Source organism: Ascaphus truei, chromosome 5 (assembly GCF_040206685.1).
Source record: "Ascaphus truei isolate aAscTru1 chromosome 5, aAscTru1.hap1, whole genome shotgun sequence".
NCBI lineage: Eukaryota > Metazoa > Chordata > Amphibia > Anura > Ascaphidae > Ascaphus > Ascaphus truei.
In genome coordinates this window covers 5232652-5253973 of record NC_134487.1, presented here as the reverse complement: position 1 = coordinate 5253973, position 21322 = coordinate 5232652, and the positions used below count along the sequence as shown (strand labels likewise).

General features: G+C 47.4%; 1 protein-coding gene across 2 annotated transcripts in view; it reads left to right on the top strand.

Moving 5' to 3' along the window:
* PRRT4 (proline rich transmembrane protein 4) overlaps positions 1–20005 on the top strand; it is a 30469-nt gene extending 10464 nt beyond the window's left edge. For both annotated transcript variants that reach the window (XM_075599266.1, XM_075599264.1), the window contains 3 exons: positions 350–1289; positions 13475–15411; positions 19796–20005. In XM_075599266.1, the coding sequence (XP_075455381.1) occupies positions 392–1289; positions 13475–15396 (2820 nt within the window). In that variant the 5' untranslated portion in view covers positions 350–391 and the 3' untranslated portion in view covers positions 15397–15411; positions 19796–20005. The remainder of the gene's footprint in view (positions 1–349; positions 1290–13474; positions 15412–19795) is intronic.
* The last annotated feature ends 1317 nt before the right edge of the window (positions 20006–21322 follow it).

Genomic DNA, 21322 nt, shown 5'->3' with positions numbered 1-21322 from the left:
TTTTGTTGTATACATTTAGCCCCACCCAGTAGCATGCTAATTGACACTTATATACATATATATATATATATATATATATATATATATATATATATATATATATATATATATATATATATATATTATGTGGCAATTGTTGGGGTTCCTTAGAGCTTGATGGGTATCTGTGTTTGAAAGAGAAGATGACAGAAGCTCCCTAATGCCAATCCAGCCTGTACCTCCCAATGCAGAGGGATGGGTGGAAGGGACCTTCAGCCCTTTGAGTTTACCCCGTCTTCCAGTGACCGAAAGACATAATTGACTTGCTATATCTTACTGCTGTAAAATATATATCTTTGTCTTGTTTTAGTTGTTGGCAGAGAGGACTCGGCCCGCGGTGACATTCTCTTGCATGGTGGCTAGTGGCCTAAGAAGACAGATCATGGGCTCAGCAAGCTGGACCCTTATCCAGCTCCTCATCCTGGTATCCTTGCACCGTAGCTCCCAGATGGTGGAGCTGACCACAAAGCTCCCGGGGACAGAAGAAGACCTTGCGGTGCCATTGCCGGAGGATCTCCCAATGTTGGCACCTGTGTGGCTTCATAATAATCAGGCACCATCTTATGCCGGAAGCAATAAAGGCTGGCTGGGATTATCTGGCCCAACTGATGAGGTGCATACTTTGGATTCAGAACAGCTGCAGTTAAATATGATGTTACAAGACAATACAAGGGCAGGTGATGGCTCTGATCGGTCACCTTCCACTTACATCCCTACACCAACAAACCGACTGTGGACAGAAATTGCATCTGGCGGACCTCCAATGGAGCCTCTGGTGACAAGTCCTCAGCTGCCATCTCCTAGATGGCATGAGGTCCCTTCTCCATTCTCATCTCCATATTCTACTGGTGCCCACGTCACCCTGGTGCCTCTTGAGGAGACAGCCCTTGGCTGGGATACAGCTCACTCTTACCCTGTCTCCAAAGAGGAGGGTGTCTCCTCCGTCCCCACTGATTTAGTTTCCATTGAACCTCTCCCGTCTGTTTGGGCCTCACCAGCATGGCCTGCACATGACACCCCAAAACCTACAGTAAAATCCATTGTGTTGGTTAATCTTGTGACGCCCACAGCAGTGGGTAACCTGGATAAAAGGTTAGCCACTGGAGGATCCCCACTGGGTATATCTGAGATCACTCCTGGAGATTTCCATCAGCAGGTTCCTACAGAACCAGATGGGCAGCTGACGGCTCGGGCCAGCGACAGAACATCCAGATCGCCATCTGTGGAAGAAGGAAACGTGGTCACCTCCGGTAAGACTAGAAGTGAGACATCGAATCTGAGCAGTAACAGCCAAGAGAGAGGGTTAGAAAGATATGAATGATAGGAGCGGGTAAGGGCAACGTGACACACGCCAATGGCACATGCTCCCTTCTTGCTGCAAAAGAAAAGCTGTTTCTGGAAAATAGGGGTTTTCATCCCACGGTTTGTTAGTCAGTGAGCTGCAGCCCCACTGCCGGCATAGTTACATGGTAGCACTGTCCTTCACACCGGATCATTTCATGTGTACTACTTGAGGAACTGAAGATAAAGAGAAGTTCACAAGGTGACGTAGAGTCGGCATGCTGTATCTCCTCTGCCGACCTGTGCGTGATCCACACAGCTATGTCACGTCACACAGACCTGTGCGTGAGCCACACAGCTATGTCACGTCACACACAGACCTGTGCGTGATCCACACAGATATGTCACGTCACACAGACCTGTGCGTGAGCCACACAGATATGTCACGTCACACAGACCTGTGCGTGAGCCACACAGATATGTCACGTCACACAGACCTGTGCGTGAGCCACACAGCTATGTCACGTCACACAGACCTGTGCGTCATCCACACAGATATGACACGTCACACAGACCTGTGCATCATCCACACAGATATGTCACGTCACACTGACCTGTGCGTGAGCTACACAGCTATGTCACGTCACACAGACCTGTGCCTCATCCACACAGATATGTCACGTCACACAGACCTGTGCGTGAGCCACACAGATATGTCACGTCACACAGACCTGTGCGTGATCCACACAGATATGTTACGTCACACAGACCTGTGCGTGAGCCACACAGCTATGTCACGTCACACAGACCTGTGCGTCATCCACACAGATATGTCACGTCACACAGACCTGTGCGTGAGCCACACAGATATGTCACGTCACACAGACCTGTGCGTCATCCACACAGCTATGTCACGTCACACAGACCTGTGCGTGATCCACACAGATATGTCACGTCACACAGACCTGCGCGTGATCCACACAGATATGACACGTCACACAGACCTGCGCGTGAGCCACACAGATATGACACGTCACACAGACCTTTGCGTGAGCCACACAGCTATGTCACGTCACACAGACCTGTGCGTGATCCACACAGATATGTCACGTCACACAGACCTGTGCGTGAGCCACACAGATATGTCACGTCACACAGACCTGCGCGGGAGCCACACAGCTATGTCACGTTACACAGACCTGTGCGTGAGCCACACAGCTATGTCACATCACACAGACATGTGCGTGAGCCACACAGCTATGACACGTCACACAGACCTGTGCGTCATCCACACAGCTATGTCACGTCACACAGACCTGTGCGTCATCCACACAGATATGACACGTCACACAGACCTGCGCGGGAGCCACACAGCTATGTCACGTCACACAGACCTGTGCGTGAGCCACACAGCTATGTCACGTCACACAGACATGTGCGTGAGCCACACAGCTATGACATGTCACACAGACCTGTGCGTCATCCACACAGCTATGTCACGTCACACAGACATGTGCGTCATCCACACAGATATGTCACGTCACACAGACCTGTGCGTCATCCACACAGCTATGTCACGTCACACAGACCTGTGTGTGATCCACACAGATATGTCACGTCACACATACCTGTGCGTGAGCCACACAGCTATGTGTCACGTCACACAGACCTGTGCGTCATCCACACAGCTATGTCACGTCACACAGACCTGTGCGTGATCCACACAGCTATGTGTCACGTCACACAGACCTGTGCGTCATCCACACAGCTATGTCACGTCACACAGACCTGTGCGTCATCCACACAGCTATGTCACGTCACACAGACCTGTGCGTGAGCCACACAGCTATGTCACGTCACACAGACCTGTGCGTGAGCCACACAGCTATGTCACGTCACACAGACCTGTGCGTGGTCCACACAGATATGTCACAGGGATATACCAAATAAGTATACATGGGAAGGATGTTGATCCAGGGATTAATCCGATTGCCAATTCTTGGAGTCAGGAAGGAATTAATTTTCCCCTTATGAGATATCATTGGATGATATGGCTCTGGGGTTTTTTGTTTGCCTTCCTCTGGATCAATATGTAAGTATAGATATAGGATAAAGTATCTGTCGTCTAAATTTAGCATAGGTTGAACTTGATGGACGTACGTCTTTTTCCAACCTCATCTACTATGTAACTATGTAACTATGTAACTATGTAACTATGTAACTATGTGAGTGACCCTGCTCTGTGCTCAAAAATCAAACCGAAGTGTCTCCCCAAGCACCAAGCTTGGGAGACCTTACGTGCCTGCGCACGAGCGCGCACCACGTGAGCGGGGACGGCAGAATTCATATTGAGGGAAGGAACCTCAGCAAGCACTGCGTGCTCAGCGCTAGCGTGGCCGCAGCCTTAGAGAGTGCTGCTTCTGCTAAAGGTTCTCCCCGCTGCTCTCCCTGTGAGAGACATTTGTTTCTTACCTATTCCTTATTTTTATACACCCCCAAAACGTTTCCTCCCCTTTCACTTCTGTTCATGTTCCTATAATAAATACTTCAGGGTTAAGAGAACTCCACTTTGTATCAGAAAAGAGACTTAGATATGATAAAATATAATTTATTCCTTGATAAAGGTGAACACACAAAATATACAAATAACAGGCAAAATATAGACACTTACTTAAAGATTAGGACAAGAAAGCCATCAGGATACAGGATCGGCCATTTCTTCCATAATTCAGTTGGCATCACAGCAATACATGCAGCCCATGAATGAAGACTCATGCATGAAGACTCATGCATGAAGACTCATGCATGAAGACACAGGCATGAAGACATGCAGACATGAAGACATGCAGACATGAAGACATTTGAGTAAGGGGTGACTCTGACTTAAATACCATGTCAAACTCATCTCTTAACCCTAGATGCCGAAAAGGCTAGCAAAAGTCTTTGAAGCTCTTTGAAGCTGATTTTGGACTTGCGAAGTATCACACTTAAAAACCAAACAGTTCCTGGTTCCTGCCTCCAACATAAACAATTAGGCAATTTAGCCTTTGATCACCAGGCTATGTAAATTCTAGCAAGATGTTCTGCTTGCTCATTACCATAACAGAGGGAGTTTGCAGTTTTCACAACAGATTCAAAATCCCATATACACTGTAAATAACTTCATAACTTCAGTTCAGTGATACTTACTGGCACGCGAGACATATTAATACATTCCATCACACATGACGCTCCCAATGAGACTAAATATTACCGTGTAATACTAAAATTAAGAGAGATATTAATATCTGGCTCTTAATATTTGTTAGATATCAAGTGTTTAGAATCATAAGTTGGGGCTCGGCCCCACGAATACACATATGTAATGTTTAGCATGTTCTGCCGAGGACATCTCATAATATTCTTATATTTAATAAGGTCACCCGTTCTGATTTTCTCCTTGGGTAGCCGCACCCCCGGCCCCCATCAAAAAATCCTTTGAAGCAGGGACCCCTGGGTAGTGGATATTGGTCACCTGGTTTTAGATTTCACACCCAATGCCCCCGACCTCCTGAATCAGAGGCGTTTGTAAGTGTGAGTTATAACGCTCACAACCCACTCTAGCTTCCTGCAAACAGGAAGCCAGGCTGGGCCTTTGATCAGGGCTGTTTCTTAATCATTTGGTGGCTCTCCTGACCATTTGCATTTAGTAGGCAGGCATCTTTGAGGGTAATTTAAACAAAGGGCTAGAATCACTGTTTTAACATTAACCCTTTCCCTCCCGCAGCAACCCTAGTGTATGTGTGGGTGCAAACAGATGGAAAACACAATACAGTTACACAGGGGTATAAGCATTTGGATATTGAAGCGAGGTAAAAACACATTACTGGACCTCAGTCCAGTTAACCCCTTGCTTCCCAGGTGAGGGTAGAGGGTGGCCAATTGGGGTGTAACCCCTTTAATCCCGGGCCAAATCCTCTCGATCGTCACAAGGGGAACCCATTAGTGGTAGGAAGTTCTGAGTAAATGCTTGGGATAGAGAAGGAGGGGAACCCATTAGTGGTAGCAAGTTCTGAGTAAATGTCTTGGGATAGAGAAGGAGGGGAGCCCATCAGTGGTAGGAAGTTCTGAGTAAATGCTTGGGATAGGGAAGGAGGGGAACCCATCAGTGGTAGAAAGTTCTGAGTAAATGCTTGGGATAGAGAAGGAGGGCAGCCCATTAGTGGTAGGAAGTTCTGAGTAAATGCTTGGGATAGAGAAGGAGGGGAACCCATTAGTGGTAGGAAGTTCTGAGTAAATGTCTTGGGATAGAGAAGGAGGGGAACCCATTAGTGGTAGCAAGTTCTGAGTAAATGCTTGGGATAGAGAAGGAGGGGAACCCATTAGTGGCAGGAAGTTCTGAGTAAATGCTTGGGATAGAGAAGGAGGGGAACCCATTAGTGGTAGGAGGTTCTGAGTAAATGCTTGGGATAGAGAAGGAGGGGAACCCATTAGTGGTAGGAAGTTCTGAGTGAATGCTTCGGATAGAGGAGGGGAACCCATTAGTGGTAGGAAGCTCTGAGTAAATGCTTGGGATAGAGAAGGAGGGGAACCCATTAGTGGTAGGAAGTTCTGAGTAAATGCTTGGGATAGAGAAGGAGGGGAGCCCATTAATGGTAGGAAGTTCTGAGTAAATGCTTGGGATAGAGAAGGAGGGGAGCCCATTAGTGGTAGGAAGTTCTGAGTAAATTCTTGGGATAGAGAAGGAGGGCACCCATTAGTGGTAGGAAGTTCTGAGTAAATGCTTGGGATAGAGGAGGGGAGCCCATTAGTGGTAGGAAGTTCTGAGTAAATGCTTGGGATAGAGAAGGAGGGGAGCTCATTAGTGGTAGGAAGTTCTGAGTAAATGCTTGGGATAGAGAAGGAGGGGAACCCATTAGTGGTAGGAAGTTCTGAGTAAATGCTTGGGATAGAGAAGGAGGGGAACCCATTAGTGGTAGGAAGTTCTGAGTAAATGCTTGGGATAGAGAATGAGGGGAGCTCATTAGTGGTAGGAAGCTCTGAGTAAATGCTTGGGATAGAGAAGGAGGGGAACCCATTAGTGGTAGGAAGTTCTGAGTAAATGCTTGGGATAGAGAAGGAGGGGAGCCCATTAATGGTAGGAAGTTCTGAGTAAATGCTTGGGATAGAGAAGGAGGGGAGCCCATTAGTGGTAGGAAGTTCTGAGTAAATTCTTGGGATAGAGAAGGAGGGGAGCTCATTAATGGTAGGAAGTTCTGAGTAAATGCTTGGGATAGAGAAGGAGGGCAGCCCATTAGTAGTAGGAAGTTCTGAGTAAATGCTTGGGATAGAGAAGGAGGGTAGCCCATTAGTGGTAGGAAGTTCTGAGTAAATGCTTGGGATAGAGAAGGAGGGGAACCCATTAGTGGCAGGAAGTTCTGAGTAAATGCTTGGGATAGAGAAGGAGGGGAACCCATTAGTGGTAGGAACTTCTGAGTAAATGCTTGGGATAGAGAAGGAGGGGAACCCATTAGTGGTAGGAAGTTCTGAGTAAATGCTTGGGATAGAGAAGGAGGGCAGCCCATTAGTGGTAGCAAGTTCTGAGTAAATGCTTGGGATAGAGAAGGAGGGGAACCCATTAGTGGTAGGAGGTTCTGAGTAAATGCTTGGGATAGAGAAGGAGGGGAACCCATTAGTGGTAGTAAGTTCTGAGTGAATGCTTCGGATAGAGGAGGGGAACCCATTAGTGGTAGGAAGCTCTGAGTAAATGCTTGGGATAGAGAAGGAGGGGAACCCATTAGTGGTAGGAAGTTCTGACTAAATGCTTGGGATAGAGAAGGAGGGGAGCTCATTAGTGGTAGGAAGCTCTGAGTAAATGCTTGGGATAGAGAAGGAGGGGAGCCCATTAATGGTAGGAAGTTCTGAGTAAATGCTTGGGATAGAGGAGGGGAAACCATTAGTGGTAGGAAGTTCTGAGTAAATGCTTGGGATAGAGGAGGGGAAACCATTCGTGGTAGGAAGTTCTGAGTAAATGCTTGGGATAGGGAAGGAGGGGAACCCATTAGTGGTAGGAAGTTCTGAGTAAATGCTTGGGATAGAGAAGGAGGGGAACCCATCAGTGGTAGGAAGTTCTGAGTAAATGCTTGGGATAGAGGAGGGGCGCTCATTAGTGGTAGGAAGCTCTGAGTAAATGCTTGGGATAGAGAAGGAGGGGAACCCATTAGTGGTAGGAAGTTCTGAGTAAATGCTTGGGATAGAGAAGGAGGGGAACCCATTAGTGGTAGGAAGTTCTGAGTAAATGCTTGGGATAGAGAAGGAGGGGAACCCATTAGTGGTAGGAAGTTCTGAGTAAATGCTTGGGATAGAGAAGGAGGGGAGCTCATTAGTGGTAGGAAGCTCTGAGTAAATGCTTGGGATAGAGAAGGAGGGTAACCCATTAGTGGTAGGAAGTTCTGAGTAAATGCTTGGGATAGAGAAGGAGGGGAGCCCATTAATGGTAGGAAGTTCTGAGTAAATGCTTGGGATAGAGATGGAGGGGAAACCATTAGTGGTAGGAAGTTCTGAGTAAATTCTTGGGATAGAGAAGGAGGGGAGCTCATTAATGGTAGGAAGTTCTGAGTAAATGCTTGGGATAGAGAAGGAGGGCAGCCCATTAGTGGTAGGAAGTTCTGAGTAAATGCTTGGGATAGAGAAGGAGGGTAGCCCATTAGTGGTAGGAAGTTCTGAGTAAATGCTTGGGATAGAGAAGGAGGGGAGCTCATTAGTGATAGGAAGTTCTGAGTAAATGCTTGGGATAGAGAAGGAGGGGAGCTCATTAGTGGTAGGAAGCTCTGAGTAAATGCTTGGGATAGAGAAGGAGGGGAGCCCATTAGTGGTAGGAAGTTCTGAGTAAATGCTTGGGATAGAGAAGGAGGGGAGCCCATTAGTGGTAGGAAGTTCTGAGTAAATGCTTGGGATAGAGAAGGAGGGGAACCCATTAGTGGCAGGAAGTTCTGAGTAAATGCTTGGGATAGAGAAGGAGGGGAACCCATTAGTGGTAGGAAGTTCTGAGTGAATGCTTCGGATAGAGGAGGGGAACCCATTAGTGATAGGAAGCTCTGAGTAAATGCTTGGGATAGAGAAGGAGGGGAACCCATTAGTGGTAGGAAGTTCTGAGTAAATGCTTGGGATAGAGAAGGAGGGGAGCCCATTAATGGTAGGAAGTTCTGAGTAAATGCTTGGGATAGAGAAGGAGGGGAGCCCATTAGTGGTAGGAAGTTCTGAGTAAATTCTTGGTATAGAGAAGGAGGGCACCCATTAGTGGTAGGAAGTTCTGAGTAAATGCTTGGGATAGGGAAGGAGGGGAGCCCATTAGTGGTAGGAAGTTCTGAGTAAATGCTTGGGATAGAGAAGGAGGGGAACCCATTAGTGGTAGGAAGTTCTGAGTAAATGCTTGGGATAGAGGAGGGGAGCCCATTAGTGGTAGGAAGTTCTGAGTAAATGCTTGGGATAGAGAAGGAGGGGCGCTCATTAGTGGTAGGAAGCTCTGAGTAAATGCTTGGGATAGAGAAGGAGGGGAACCCATTAGTGGTAGGAAGTTCTGAGTAAATGCTTGGGATAGAGAAGGAGGGGAACCCATTAGTGGTAGGAAGTTCTGAGTAAATGCTTGGGATAGAGAAGGAGGGGAGCTCATTAGTGGTAGGAAGCTCTGAGTAAATGCTTGGGATAGAGAAGGAGGGGAACCCATTAGTGGTAGGAACTTCTGAGTAAATGCTTGGGATAGAGAAGGAGGGGAGCCCATTAATGGTAGGAAGTTCTGAGTAAATGCTTGGGATAGAGAAGGAGGGGAGCCCATTAGTGGTAGGAAGTTCTGAGTAAATGCTTGGGATAGAGAAGGAGGGGAGCTCATTAATGGTAGGAAGTTCTGAGTAAATGCTTGGGATAGAGAAGGAGGGCAGCCCATTAGTGGTAGGAAGTTCTGAGTAAATGCTTGGGATAGAGAAGGAGGGTAGCCCATTAGTGGTAGGAAGTTCTGAGTAAATGCTTGGGATAGAGAAGGAGGGGAGCTCATTAGTGGTAGGAAGTTCTGAGTAAATGCTTGGGATAGAGAAGGAGGGGAGCTCATTAGTGGTAGGAAGCTCTGAGTAAATGCTTGGGATAGAGAAGGAGGGGGACCCATTAGTGGTAGGAAGTTCTGAGTAAATGCTTGGGATAGAGAAGGAGGGGAACCCATTAGTGGTAGGAAGTTCTGATTAAATGCTTGGGATAGAGAAGGAGGGGAAACCATTAGTGGTAGGAAGTTCTGAGTAAATTCTTGGGATAGAGAAGGAGGGGAGCTCATTAATGGTAGGAAGTTCTGAGTAAATGCTTGGGATAGAGAAGGAGGGCAGCCCATTAGTGGTAGGAAGTTCTGAGTAAATGCTTGGGATAGAGAAGGAGGGTAGCCCATTAGTGGTAGGAAGTTCTGAGTAAATGCTTGGGATAGAGAAGGAGGGGAGCTCATTAGTGGTAGAAAGTTCTGAGTAAATGCTTGGGATAGAGAAGGAGGGGAGCTCATTAGTGGTAGGAAGCTCTGAGTAAATGCTTGGGATAGAGAAGGAGGGGATCCCATTAGTGGTAGGAAGTTCTGAGTAAATGCTTGGGATAGAGAAGGAGGGGAACCCATTAGTGGTAGGAAGTTCTGAGTAAATGTCTTGGGATAGAGAAGGAGGGGAACCCATTAGTGGTAGGAAGTTCTGAGTAAATGCTTGGGATAGAGAAGGAGGGGAGCCCATTAGTGGTAGGTAGTTCTGAGTAAATGCTTGGGATAGAGAAGGAGGGGAGCCCATTAGTGGTAGGAAGTTCTGAGTAAATGCTTGGGATAGAGAAGGAGGGGAACCCATTAGTGTCAGGAAGTTCTGAGTAAATGCTTGGGATAGAGAAGGAGGGGAACCCATTAGTGGTAGGAAGTTCTGAGTGAATGCTTCGGATAGAGGAGGGGAACCCATTAGTGATAGGAAGCTCTGAGTAAATGCTTGGGATAGAGAAGGAGGGGGACCCATTAGTGGTAGGAAGTTCTGAGTAAATGCTTGGGATAGAGAAGGAGGGAAACCCATTAGTGGTAGGAAGTTCTGAGTAAATGCTTGGGATAGAGAAGGAGGGTAGCCCATTAGTGGTAGGAAGTTCTGAGTAAATGCTTGGGATAGAGAAGGAGGGGAGCTCATTAGTGGTAGAAAGTTCTGAGTAAATGCTTGGGATAGAGAAGGAGGGGAGCTCATTAGTGGTAGGAAGCTCTGAGTAAATGCTTGGGATAGAGAAGGAGGGGATCCCATTAGTGGTAGGAAGTTCTGAGTAAATGCTTGGGATAGAGAAGGAGGGGAACCCATTAGTGGTAGGAAGTTCTGAGTAAATGTCTTGGGATAGAGAAGGAGGGGAACCCATTAGTGGTAGGAAGTTCTGAGTAAATGCTTGGGATAGAGAAGGAGGGGAGCCCATTAGTGGTAGGTAGTTCTGAGTAAATGCTTGGGATAGAGAAGGAGGGGAGCCCATTAGTGGTAGGAAGTTCTGAGTAAATGCTTGGGATAGAGAAGGAGGGGAACCCATTAGTGGCAGGAAGTTCTGAGTAAATGCTTGGGATAGAGAAGGAGGGGAACCCATTAGTGGTAGGAAGTTCGGAGTGAATGCTTCGGATAGAGGAGGGGAACCCATTAGTGATAGGAAGCTCTGAGTAAATGCTTGGGATAGAGAAGGAGGGGGACCCATTAGTGGTAGGAAGTTCTGAGTAAATGCTTGGGATAGAGAAGGAGGGGAGCCCATTAATGGTAGGAAGTTCTGAGTAAATGCTTGGGATAGAGAAGGAGGGGAGCCCATTAGTGGTAGGAAGTTCTGAGTAAATTCTTGGGATAGAGAAGGAGGGCACCCATTAGTGGTAGGAAGTTCTGAGTAAATGCTTGGGATAGGGAAGGAGGGGAGCCCATTAGTGGTAGGAAGTTCTGAGTAAATGCTTGGGATAGAGAAGGAGGGGAACCCATCAGTGGTAGGAAGTTCTGAATAAATGCTTGTTATAGAGGAGGGGAGCCAATTAGTGGTAGGAAGTTCTGAGTAAATGCTTGGGATAGAGAAGGAGGGGCGCTCATTAGTGGTAGGAAGCTCTGAGTAAATGCTTGGGATAGAGAAGGAGGGGAACCCATTAGTGGTAGGAAGTTCTGAGTAAATGCTTGGGATAGAGAAGGAGGGGAACCCATTAGTGGTAGGAAGTTCTTAGTAAATGCTTGGGATAGAGAAGGAGGGGAGCTCATTAGTGGTAGGAAGCTCTGAATAAATGCTTGGGATAGAGAAGGAGGGGAACCCATTAGTGGTAGGAAGTTCTGAGTAAATGCTTGGGATAGAGAAGGAGGGGAGCCCATTAATGGTAGGAAGTTCTGAGTAAATGCTTGGGATAGAGAAGGAGGGGAGCCCATTAGTGGTAGGAAGTTCTGAGTAAATTCTTGGGATAGAGAAGGAGGGGAGCTCATTAATGGTAGGAAGTTCTGAGTAAATGCTTGGGATAGAGAAGGAGGGCAGCCCATTAGTGGTAGGAAGTTCTGAGTAAATGCTTGGGATAGAGAAGGAGGGTAGCCCATTAGTGGTAGGAAGTTCTGAGTAAATGCTTGGGATAGAGAAGGAGGGGAGCTCATTAGTGGTAGGAAGTTCTGAGTAAATGCTTGGGATAGAGAAGGAGGGGAGCTCATTAGTGGTAGGAAGCTCTGAGTAAATGCTTGGGATAGAGAAGGAGGGGAACCCATTAGTGGTAGGAAGTTCTGAGTAAATGCTTGGGATAGAGAAGGAGGGGAACACATTAGTGGTAGGAAGTTCTGAGTAAATGCTTGGGATAGAGAAGGAGGGGAACCCATTAGTGGTAGGAAGTTCTGAGTAAATGTCTTGGGATAGAGAAGGAGGGGAACCCATTAGTGGTAGGAAGTTCTGAGTAAATGCTTGGGATAGAGAAGGAGGGGAGCCCATTAGTGGTAGGAAGTTCGGAGTAAATGCTTGGGATAGAGAAGGAGGGGAGCCCATTAGTGGTAGGAATTTCTGAGTAAATGCTTGGGATAGAGAAGGAGGGGAACCCATTAGTGGTAGGAAGTTCTGAGTAAATGCTTGGGATAGAGAAGGAGGGGAGCCCATTAATGGTAGGAAGTTCTGAGTAAATGCTTGGGATAGAGAAGGAGGGGAGCCCATTAGTGGTAGGAAGTTCTGAGTAAATTCTTGGGATAGAGAAGGAGGGGAGCCCATTAATGGTAGGAAGTTCTGAGTAAATGCTTGGGATAGAGAAGGAGGGGAGCCCATTAGTGGTAGGAAGTTCTGAGTAAATGCTTGGGATAGAGAAGGAGGGGAACCCATTAGTGGTAGGAAGTTCTGAGTAAATGCTTAGGATAGAGAAGGAGGGGAACCCATTAGTGGTAGGAAGTTATGAGTAAATGCTTGGGATAGAGAAGGAGGGCAGCTCATTAGTGGTAGCAAGTTCTGAGTAAGTGCTTGGGATAGAGAAGGATGGGAACCCTTTAGTGGTAGGAAGTTCTGAGTAAATGCTTGGGATAGAGAAGGAGGGGAACCCATTAGTGGTAGGACATTCTGAGTAAATGCTTGGGATAGAGAAGGAGGGGAGCCCATTAGTGGTAGGAAGTTCTGAGTAAATTCTTGGGATAGAGAAGGAGGGGAGCCCATTAATGGTAGGAAGTTCTGAGTAAATGCTTGGGATAGAGAAGGAGGGGAACCCATTAGTGGTAGGAAATTCTGAGTAAATGCTTGGGATAGAGAAGGAGGGGAACCCATTAGTGGTAGGAAGTTCTGAGTAAATGCTTAGGATAGAGAAGGAGGGGAACCCATTAGTGGTAGGAAGTTATGAGTAAATGCTTGGGATAGAGAAGGAGGGCAGCTCATTAGTGGTAGCAAGTTCTGAGTAAGTGCTTGGGATAGAGAAGGATGGGAACCCTTTAGTGGTAGGAAGTTCTGAGTAAATGCTTGGGATAGAGAAGGAGGGGAACCCATTAGTGGTAGGACATTCTGAGTAAATGCTTGGGATAGAGGAGGGGAGCCCATTAGTGGTAGGAAGTTCTGAGTAAATTCTTGGGATAGAGAAGGAGGGGAACCCATTAGTGGTAGGAAGTTCTGAGTAAATGCTTGTCCATCTAGAAGAGTTTATAATGATATTGTATGACGGATGCACCGTTCGCTGACACACTGTGTTTGATCATTTCAGAAGCCGGTTCACGTGGCTCCTTCACAGCAGAAGATTCTTCCTCCTCCAGTTGTGGTCACGCTAATTCTGAGAACTGCGGCTTCACATTAATACCGACCCCCATTGACTGTGACCTGGGCCCGTACCTGGACGACCTCTTCCTGACCTTTCCGCCTCTCTTCATCACCCTGCACTCCGACTGGAATACGTCTGAGGCTGACTGGGGCATAGCCTGGGATGCGCTGGTATACGGCTCTGTTGGCCTCTTTGGGTCAGTGGTCCTGCTGTCCATCCTATCCCTCCTTGGCCTTGTGTTCCGATGTCCACCTGGCAGCTGCTTCTTTGCTGCCCTGCACATGCTGTTGATAGCTGCGGGCAGCAGCCGGGCTTTCGTACTCTTCTACGATGCATACGGCCACCGAGACCGACTCCCGGCTTTCACTGCCCTGCTCCTGCACGACTTGGCCTACCCCTGCATGATGTCTAGCTTTGGTATCATCTTCCTGCTGCTCTCCTCCAGGAGCCGCCTGCAACACTCATCCCCCAGCTTCATGCGAAACTGCCTCTTGGCGGCAGCGGTCTTCCTCCACTTCTTTGTCTCCATAGGGGCTGTGGTGGTGGTGGATCTCCAGCAGAAGTTCTCATTCCTTCTCCTTGTGTCCCGTGGTGTCTACGTAGCCTTGGGCACTGTCCTTTCCCTCTTCTTCTTTATCTTCTGTTGTGTAGCATGTACCCAAAACACTCAGATCTACGACCTCAAGAACTCTGCTCCTCCCACAGAATATACAAGTGGATACCCTTTTGCCAACTCCAAAGACTGGAGCCGGGCAGCCAGAACTGCTCTTGTCTCTGCTTTTTTCGGACTGTTGAATGCTGGCCTCCAACTGTATGCGATGCTTCATGCCATGGGCTATGGCGGCTCCATTCTCTTCAGCCCTTGGCCTTGGTGGGCCTTCCAATTAGGGGTCAGCCTCAGTGAGGTGGGCATCTGCTTGTCCCTTGCACTGGTGGGCTTCTACCCTGTATTTTGCTCCAATGATATGGGGAGGACCAACTGCTGGACAAAGTTATTCCACCTCTCCCCTGGCCACGTCACAATGAAGGCTCCCATCTTGCCAACCAACTCCCAGTGGGCCTCCTCCCAGCACGAGAAGCTGTTGGTCTGCGACACCATCATCAGGAGTGACTCAGAGTTCTTCCCCCTGTACACCCTGGTGGAGAAGCACCAGAGTCTAGGGGAGGATCTAAGCCTGATCTACCACAGCAGCAAGAGCCTGGAGATGCAAGGGCTGAGCGTCAATAATGGTTCCAAGACCCCCTCGTTTCTCAGCGTCCAAATTGACAGCGACTCCACCGTGGATTTCCGGCCTCCGTCCCCTATCGACCTACGCCGCAGCATTGACGAGGCTCTGTTTAGTGAGTCTCTGATACCCAAAAGCCTCTTCCATGGCACCGCGTTGTCCAGCAGCTTGTCTCTCACTATCAAGAGCGCCACACAGCTAGAAGAATGTGTCTTCAAGGAGAAGGCGGCTGACAGGGGGCTCTACCGGACTTCCTCCTGCATGGAGATTGAGACAGGTCCACCAGTGGTAGACCCTACACCCAACACCAGCAGGCAGGACACCACAGCCTCCCCTTCCCCGCGGTTATGGAGGGGAGATCAGAGCACTGCCAGCTCCCTGTATAAGGTGTCCCTGGATGGATCATCCTTGGTGCTGTGCTCCAGCCCTGAGCACACGGCCACCTCATCCTTTAACTTTGAGAAGAAGCTGGAGCTGAGCCAGGGCGGCCAGTCGCAGGGTGTGTATCGCGCTCTCCTCCCTCCCTCTCAGGAGTCCTTGGATATGGCAGATCAGTCCGGCAGCTTCCTGCGAGATGACTTCATAGACGTTTTTGGACCCATAGACGCGTTGAGCGTCGGCAGCGACACCATCGACCTGTGACGGGTCTCAACAAAGGTAACAAAGTGGGGCGCAACAAAAACGTAACGGCAGCAAAAAGCAGCGCAGTATAAAGAACGGATGCCAGACATAATACCGAGACCCCTGGGATCTGTGTACCAAGCAGACATGCACACATACACACACATACACACACATACACACACTATACAGTATACATACACAGATAGACATACACACACATACACACACACACAATATACAGTATACATACATACACAGATAGACATACACACACACATACACACACACATACACACACATACACACACAATATACAGTATACATACACAGATAGACATACACACACACACACACACACACACAATATACAGCATACATACACACACATACATAGATAGACATACACACACAATATACAGTATACATACATACATACACACACACACACACACACAGATAGATATACACACACTATACAGTATACATACACACATATACACAGACATACACACACACACAATATACAGTATACATACACACACATACACAGATACATACACACACAATATACAGTATACATACACACACATACACAGATAGACATACACACACAATATACAGATAGACATACACACAATATACAGTATACATACACACATACACAGATAGACATACACACAGACAGACACATACATATACAGTATACAGACATATACACATACACATACAGACAGACATATACAGTCAGATATATAGATATATACACACAAACACATACACAATATACAGTATACATACACACAGACACATACATACACAGATAGACATACACACACACACACACACACACACACACACACACACACACACACACACACACACACACACACACACACACACACACACACAGTATACATACACACAGACAGACACATACAGACACACAGACATATACAGTATACAGACATATATACATACACATACAGACAGACATATTCAGTCAGATATATAGATATATACACACACAGACACATACATACATATACAGTATACAGACATATACAGACACATACACACAGACATATACAGTATACAGACATATACACATACCGACAGACATACAGTCAGATATATAGATATATACATACACAGTATACTGAGATACATATACAGTATACAGACATATACACATACAGACAGACATATACAGTCAGATATATAGATATATACATACACAGTATACTGAGATACATATAGATATATACATACACAGTATACTGAGATACATATGCACATTTCCTTGGAAGATGTGGGTTTAATCAGCTCAGACTTCAGCGTTTTATTGATGCTCACGAAGAGGAGATGCAGGGAAACGGATACATCCAATTATGATATATACATGAACTAAATCTTCCTCTGATTCCTCCTATTACCCCGTATAGCCTATCCCTATAACTCCTCCTATACCCCTATATAACCTCTCCCTATAACTCCTCCTATACCCCCATATAACCTCTCCCTATAACTCCTCCTATTACCCCATATAACCCCTCCCTATAACTCCTCCTATTACCCCATATAACCCCTCCCTATAACTCCTCCTATTACCCCCATATAACCTCTCCCTATAACTCCTCCTATTACCCCATATAACCCCTCGCTATAACTCCTCGAATTACCCCATATAACCTCTCCCTATAACTCCTCCTATTACCCCATTTAACCTCTCCCTATAACTCCTCCTATTACCCCATATAACCGCTCCCTATAACTCCTCCTATTACCCCATATAACCTCTCCCTATAACTCCTATTACCCCCTATAACTCCTCCTATTACCCCATATAACCGCTCCCTATAACTCCTCCTATTACCCCATATAACCACTCCCAATAACTCCTCCTATTACCCCATATAACCCCTGCCTATATCTCCTCCTATTACCCCATATAACCGCTCCCTATAACTCCTCCTATTACCTCATATAACTCCTCCTATTACCCCATATAACTCCTCCCTATAACTCCTCCTATTACCCCATATAACCGCTCCCTATAACTCCTCCCATTACCCCATTTAACCGCTCTCTATAACTCCTCCTATTACCCCATTTAACCTCTCCCTATAACTCCTCCTATTACCCCATATAACCCCTCCCTATATCTCCTCCTATTACCCCATATAACCTCTCCCTATAACTCCTCCTACTACCCCATATAACCGCTCCCTATAACTCCTCCTATTACCCCATATAACTCCTCCTATTACCCCATATAACCCCTCCCTATATCTCCTCCTATTACCCCATATAACCTCTCCCTATAACTCCTCCTATTACCCCATATAACCGCTCCCTATATCTCCTCCTATTACCCCATATAACCCCTCCCTATATCTCCTCCTATTACCCCATATAACCGCTCCCTATAACTCCTCCTATTACCCCATATAACCGCTCCCTATATCTCCTCCTATTGCCCCATATAACCCCTCCCTATAACTCCTCCTATTACACCATATAACTCCTCCCTATAACTCCTCCTATTACCCCATATAACCGCTCCCTATAACTCCTCCTATTACCCCATATAACCGCTCTCTATAACTCCTCCTATTACCCCATTTAACCGCTCCTTATATCTCCTCCTATTACCCCATATAACCGCTCCCTATATCTCCTCCTATTGCCCCATATAACCTCTCCCTATAACTCCTCCTATACCCCCATATAACCTCTCCCTATAACTCCTCCTATTACCCCATATAACCGCTCTCTATAACTCCTCCTATTACCCCATTTAACCACTCCCTATATCTCCTCCTATTACAACATATAACCGCTCCCTATATCTCCTCCTATTGCCCCATATAACCTCTCCCTATAACTCCTCCTATTACCCCATATAACCGCTCTCTATATCTCCTCCTATTACCCCATATAACAGCTCTCTATATCTCCTCCTATTACCCCATATAACCGCTCTCTATATCTCCTCCTATTGCCCCATATAACCGCTCCCTATATCTCCTCCTATTGCCCCATATAACCTCTCCCTATAACTCCTCCTATTACCCCATATAACCGCTCTCTATATCTCCTCCTATTACCCCATATAACCGCTCTCTATATCTCCTCCTATTACCCCATATAACCGCTCTCTATATCTCCTCCTATTACCCCATATAACCGCTCCCTATATCTCCTCCTATTGCCCCATATAACCTCTCCCTATAACTCCTCCTATTACCCCATATAACCGCTCTCTATATCTCCTCCTATTACCCCATATAACCGCTCTCTATATCTCCTCCTATTACCCCATATAACCGCTCTCTATATCTCCTCCTATTGCCCCATATAACCGCTCTCTATAACTCCTCCTATTACCCCATATAACCGCTCTCTATATCTCCTCCTATTACCCCATATAACCGCTCCCTATATCTCCTCCTATTGCCCCATATAACCTCTCCCTATAACTCCTCCTATTACCCCATATAACCGCTCTCTATAACTCCTCCTATTACCCCATATAACCGCTCTCTATATCTCCTCCTATTACCCCATATAACCGCTCCCTATATCTCCTCCTATTGCCCCATGTAACCTCTCCCTATAACTCCCCCTATTACCCCATATAACCGCTCCCTATAACTCCCCCTATTACCCCATATAACCGCTCCCTATAACTCCTCCTATTACCCCATATAAACACTCCCTATAACTCCTCCTATTACCCCATATAACCGCTCCCTATAACTCCTCCTATTACCCCATATAAACACTCCCTATAACTCCCCCTATTACCCCATATAACCGCTCCCTATAACTCCTCCTATTACCCCATATAACCGCTCTCTATAACTCCTCCTATTACCCCATATAAACACTCCCTATAACTCCTCCTATTACCCCATATACCCCCTCCCTATAACTCCCCCTATTACCCCATATAACCGCTCCCTATAACTCCTCCTATTACCCCATATAAACACTCCCTATAACTCCTCCTATTACCCCATATAACCGCTCTCTATAACTCCTCCTATTACCCCATATAAACACTCCCTATAACTCCCCCTATTACCCCATATAACCGCTCCCTATAACTCCTCCTATTACCCCATATACCCCCTCCCTATAACTCCCCCTATTACCCCATATAACCTCTCCCTATAACTCCTCCTATTACCCCATATAACACAACCTCTACATGACTGAGCATCGATAGACACGCGTGTTCTGGGTGCTTGAGACACGGACCCCCATCGGCTCCCGGTATTGAACCCCTGTTGCGCGTCCCCTCGATGTGTTGGATTTGTCTCATGCCGTATAGAGGATGCGTAGTATTAATACCCAGGTACTCGGAGATACCGGTCCGAAGGATTTATTGTGTCTCTTTCTTTGGGTAACACAGAAGAGCCGCCCGGGAGGATATCACATTCATCTCCTCCGCTTGTGGCCCCTGGAGACGCTGGGATCCTTGGGATGACTCCTCTCTCTGGCCATCGTACGTTCTGCCCACACAGACGTCCTGGGTTGAAGGAAACTGCCGGCATCACACTCGCTTCAACCCACTTCCATTTCTCCGCACCGTTAAAATCGCCAGATACTGAGACCTTTACAAACGGGGTTGCGGGGGGGCGGGGGGGGGGAGGGGGTTGGTCGCAATGGCTGCCATTTCCATGGAAACGACAGTTTCTGAATCACAGAGTTGTACCAACGCGCCAGCGATCGGACGGGGACCGTGGCCTCACTTCCGGAACTGATGAAAGGAGGTGGGGGGTCTGTGGGACAGGATGGGGGGTGGAGGGGGGTCTGTGGGACAGGATGGGGGGTGGAGGGGGGTCTGTGGGACAGGATGGGGGGTGGGGGGGGGGTCTGTGGGACAGGATGGGGGGTGGGGGGGGAGCGTGTGATGGAGTTTGCTCTGAACATTTGCAGCAAGATTAAAAATAAGGGCTGACCCCACAGCCTCCCCGAAACCTGGGGTACCATCTGGGCTGAAAGGTCAGCACTAGTGACCTTGGTAACAAAGGGGTCAAGAAGGTCGATGTGGTTGGACTTCAGGGCCACAGAACAGATTTATGGTGCGTCATGAATGCGTTCATTAGAGAGAAAATCATAAGCAGATAGATTCTCCCCTCGGCCCCTCTCTCCTCTCTTGGGGTGCATGACGAGGGGGCCCCCGTTTTACAGCTCACTCATAAGAGAATTCTCTCTGTTTCGGCCCAAATAGAAGGATACATAGAAGTGAAATGAGTTATTAATAAAGTATTTTTCAGACTGGAGCATTGGGGGGGTCTGTGGATGCATGTTTCTGAGAGAGAGAAGTCACGCTCGGGAAGTGGAGGGAACCTTTCTTCACTGAAAGTGGTGGACTCGTGGAGCAGCCGACCCGCGGAGGTGGCAGAGAGGAAGGAAATGCAAACACACTGCTTATAGCACAAGGATGTTCCGATTATGGAAAAATAACATAATAGGGGAAGTGAGTTCACAACATAGGAAAATGAGCAGGCTGGGTGGCTCATCGGCCTACATTTCTACGGCTGAGTCCCCGGTGGTAATGGCGTGCGCATGCTATGGCGTGCGCGCCACACTCCACAGCGCAGCCCTCTGTGGGGCAGGCTCCAGTGGCTGCGTGCATGTGGCCGCGCTGAAGCGCTCTGACGCGTACACTGCCAGGGAAGACGAGGACTTAGTCTTCCCGGGCAGCGACCACGTGGCCGTCGCACCCAATGGCAGGGCCGGTATGCCCCGTAATTGGGAGGCGGGTATCAGTGTGTGTGTGTGTGTGTGTGTGTGTGTGTGTGTGTGTGTGTGTGTGTGTGTGTGTGTGTGTGTGTGTGTGTGTGTGTGTGTGTGTGTGTGTGTGTGTGTGTTTGTGTGTCACTGGGGAACGTGTGTGTGTTTGTGTGTCACTGGGGAACGTGTGTGTATGTGT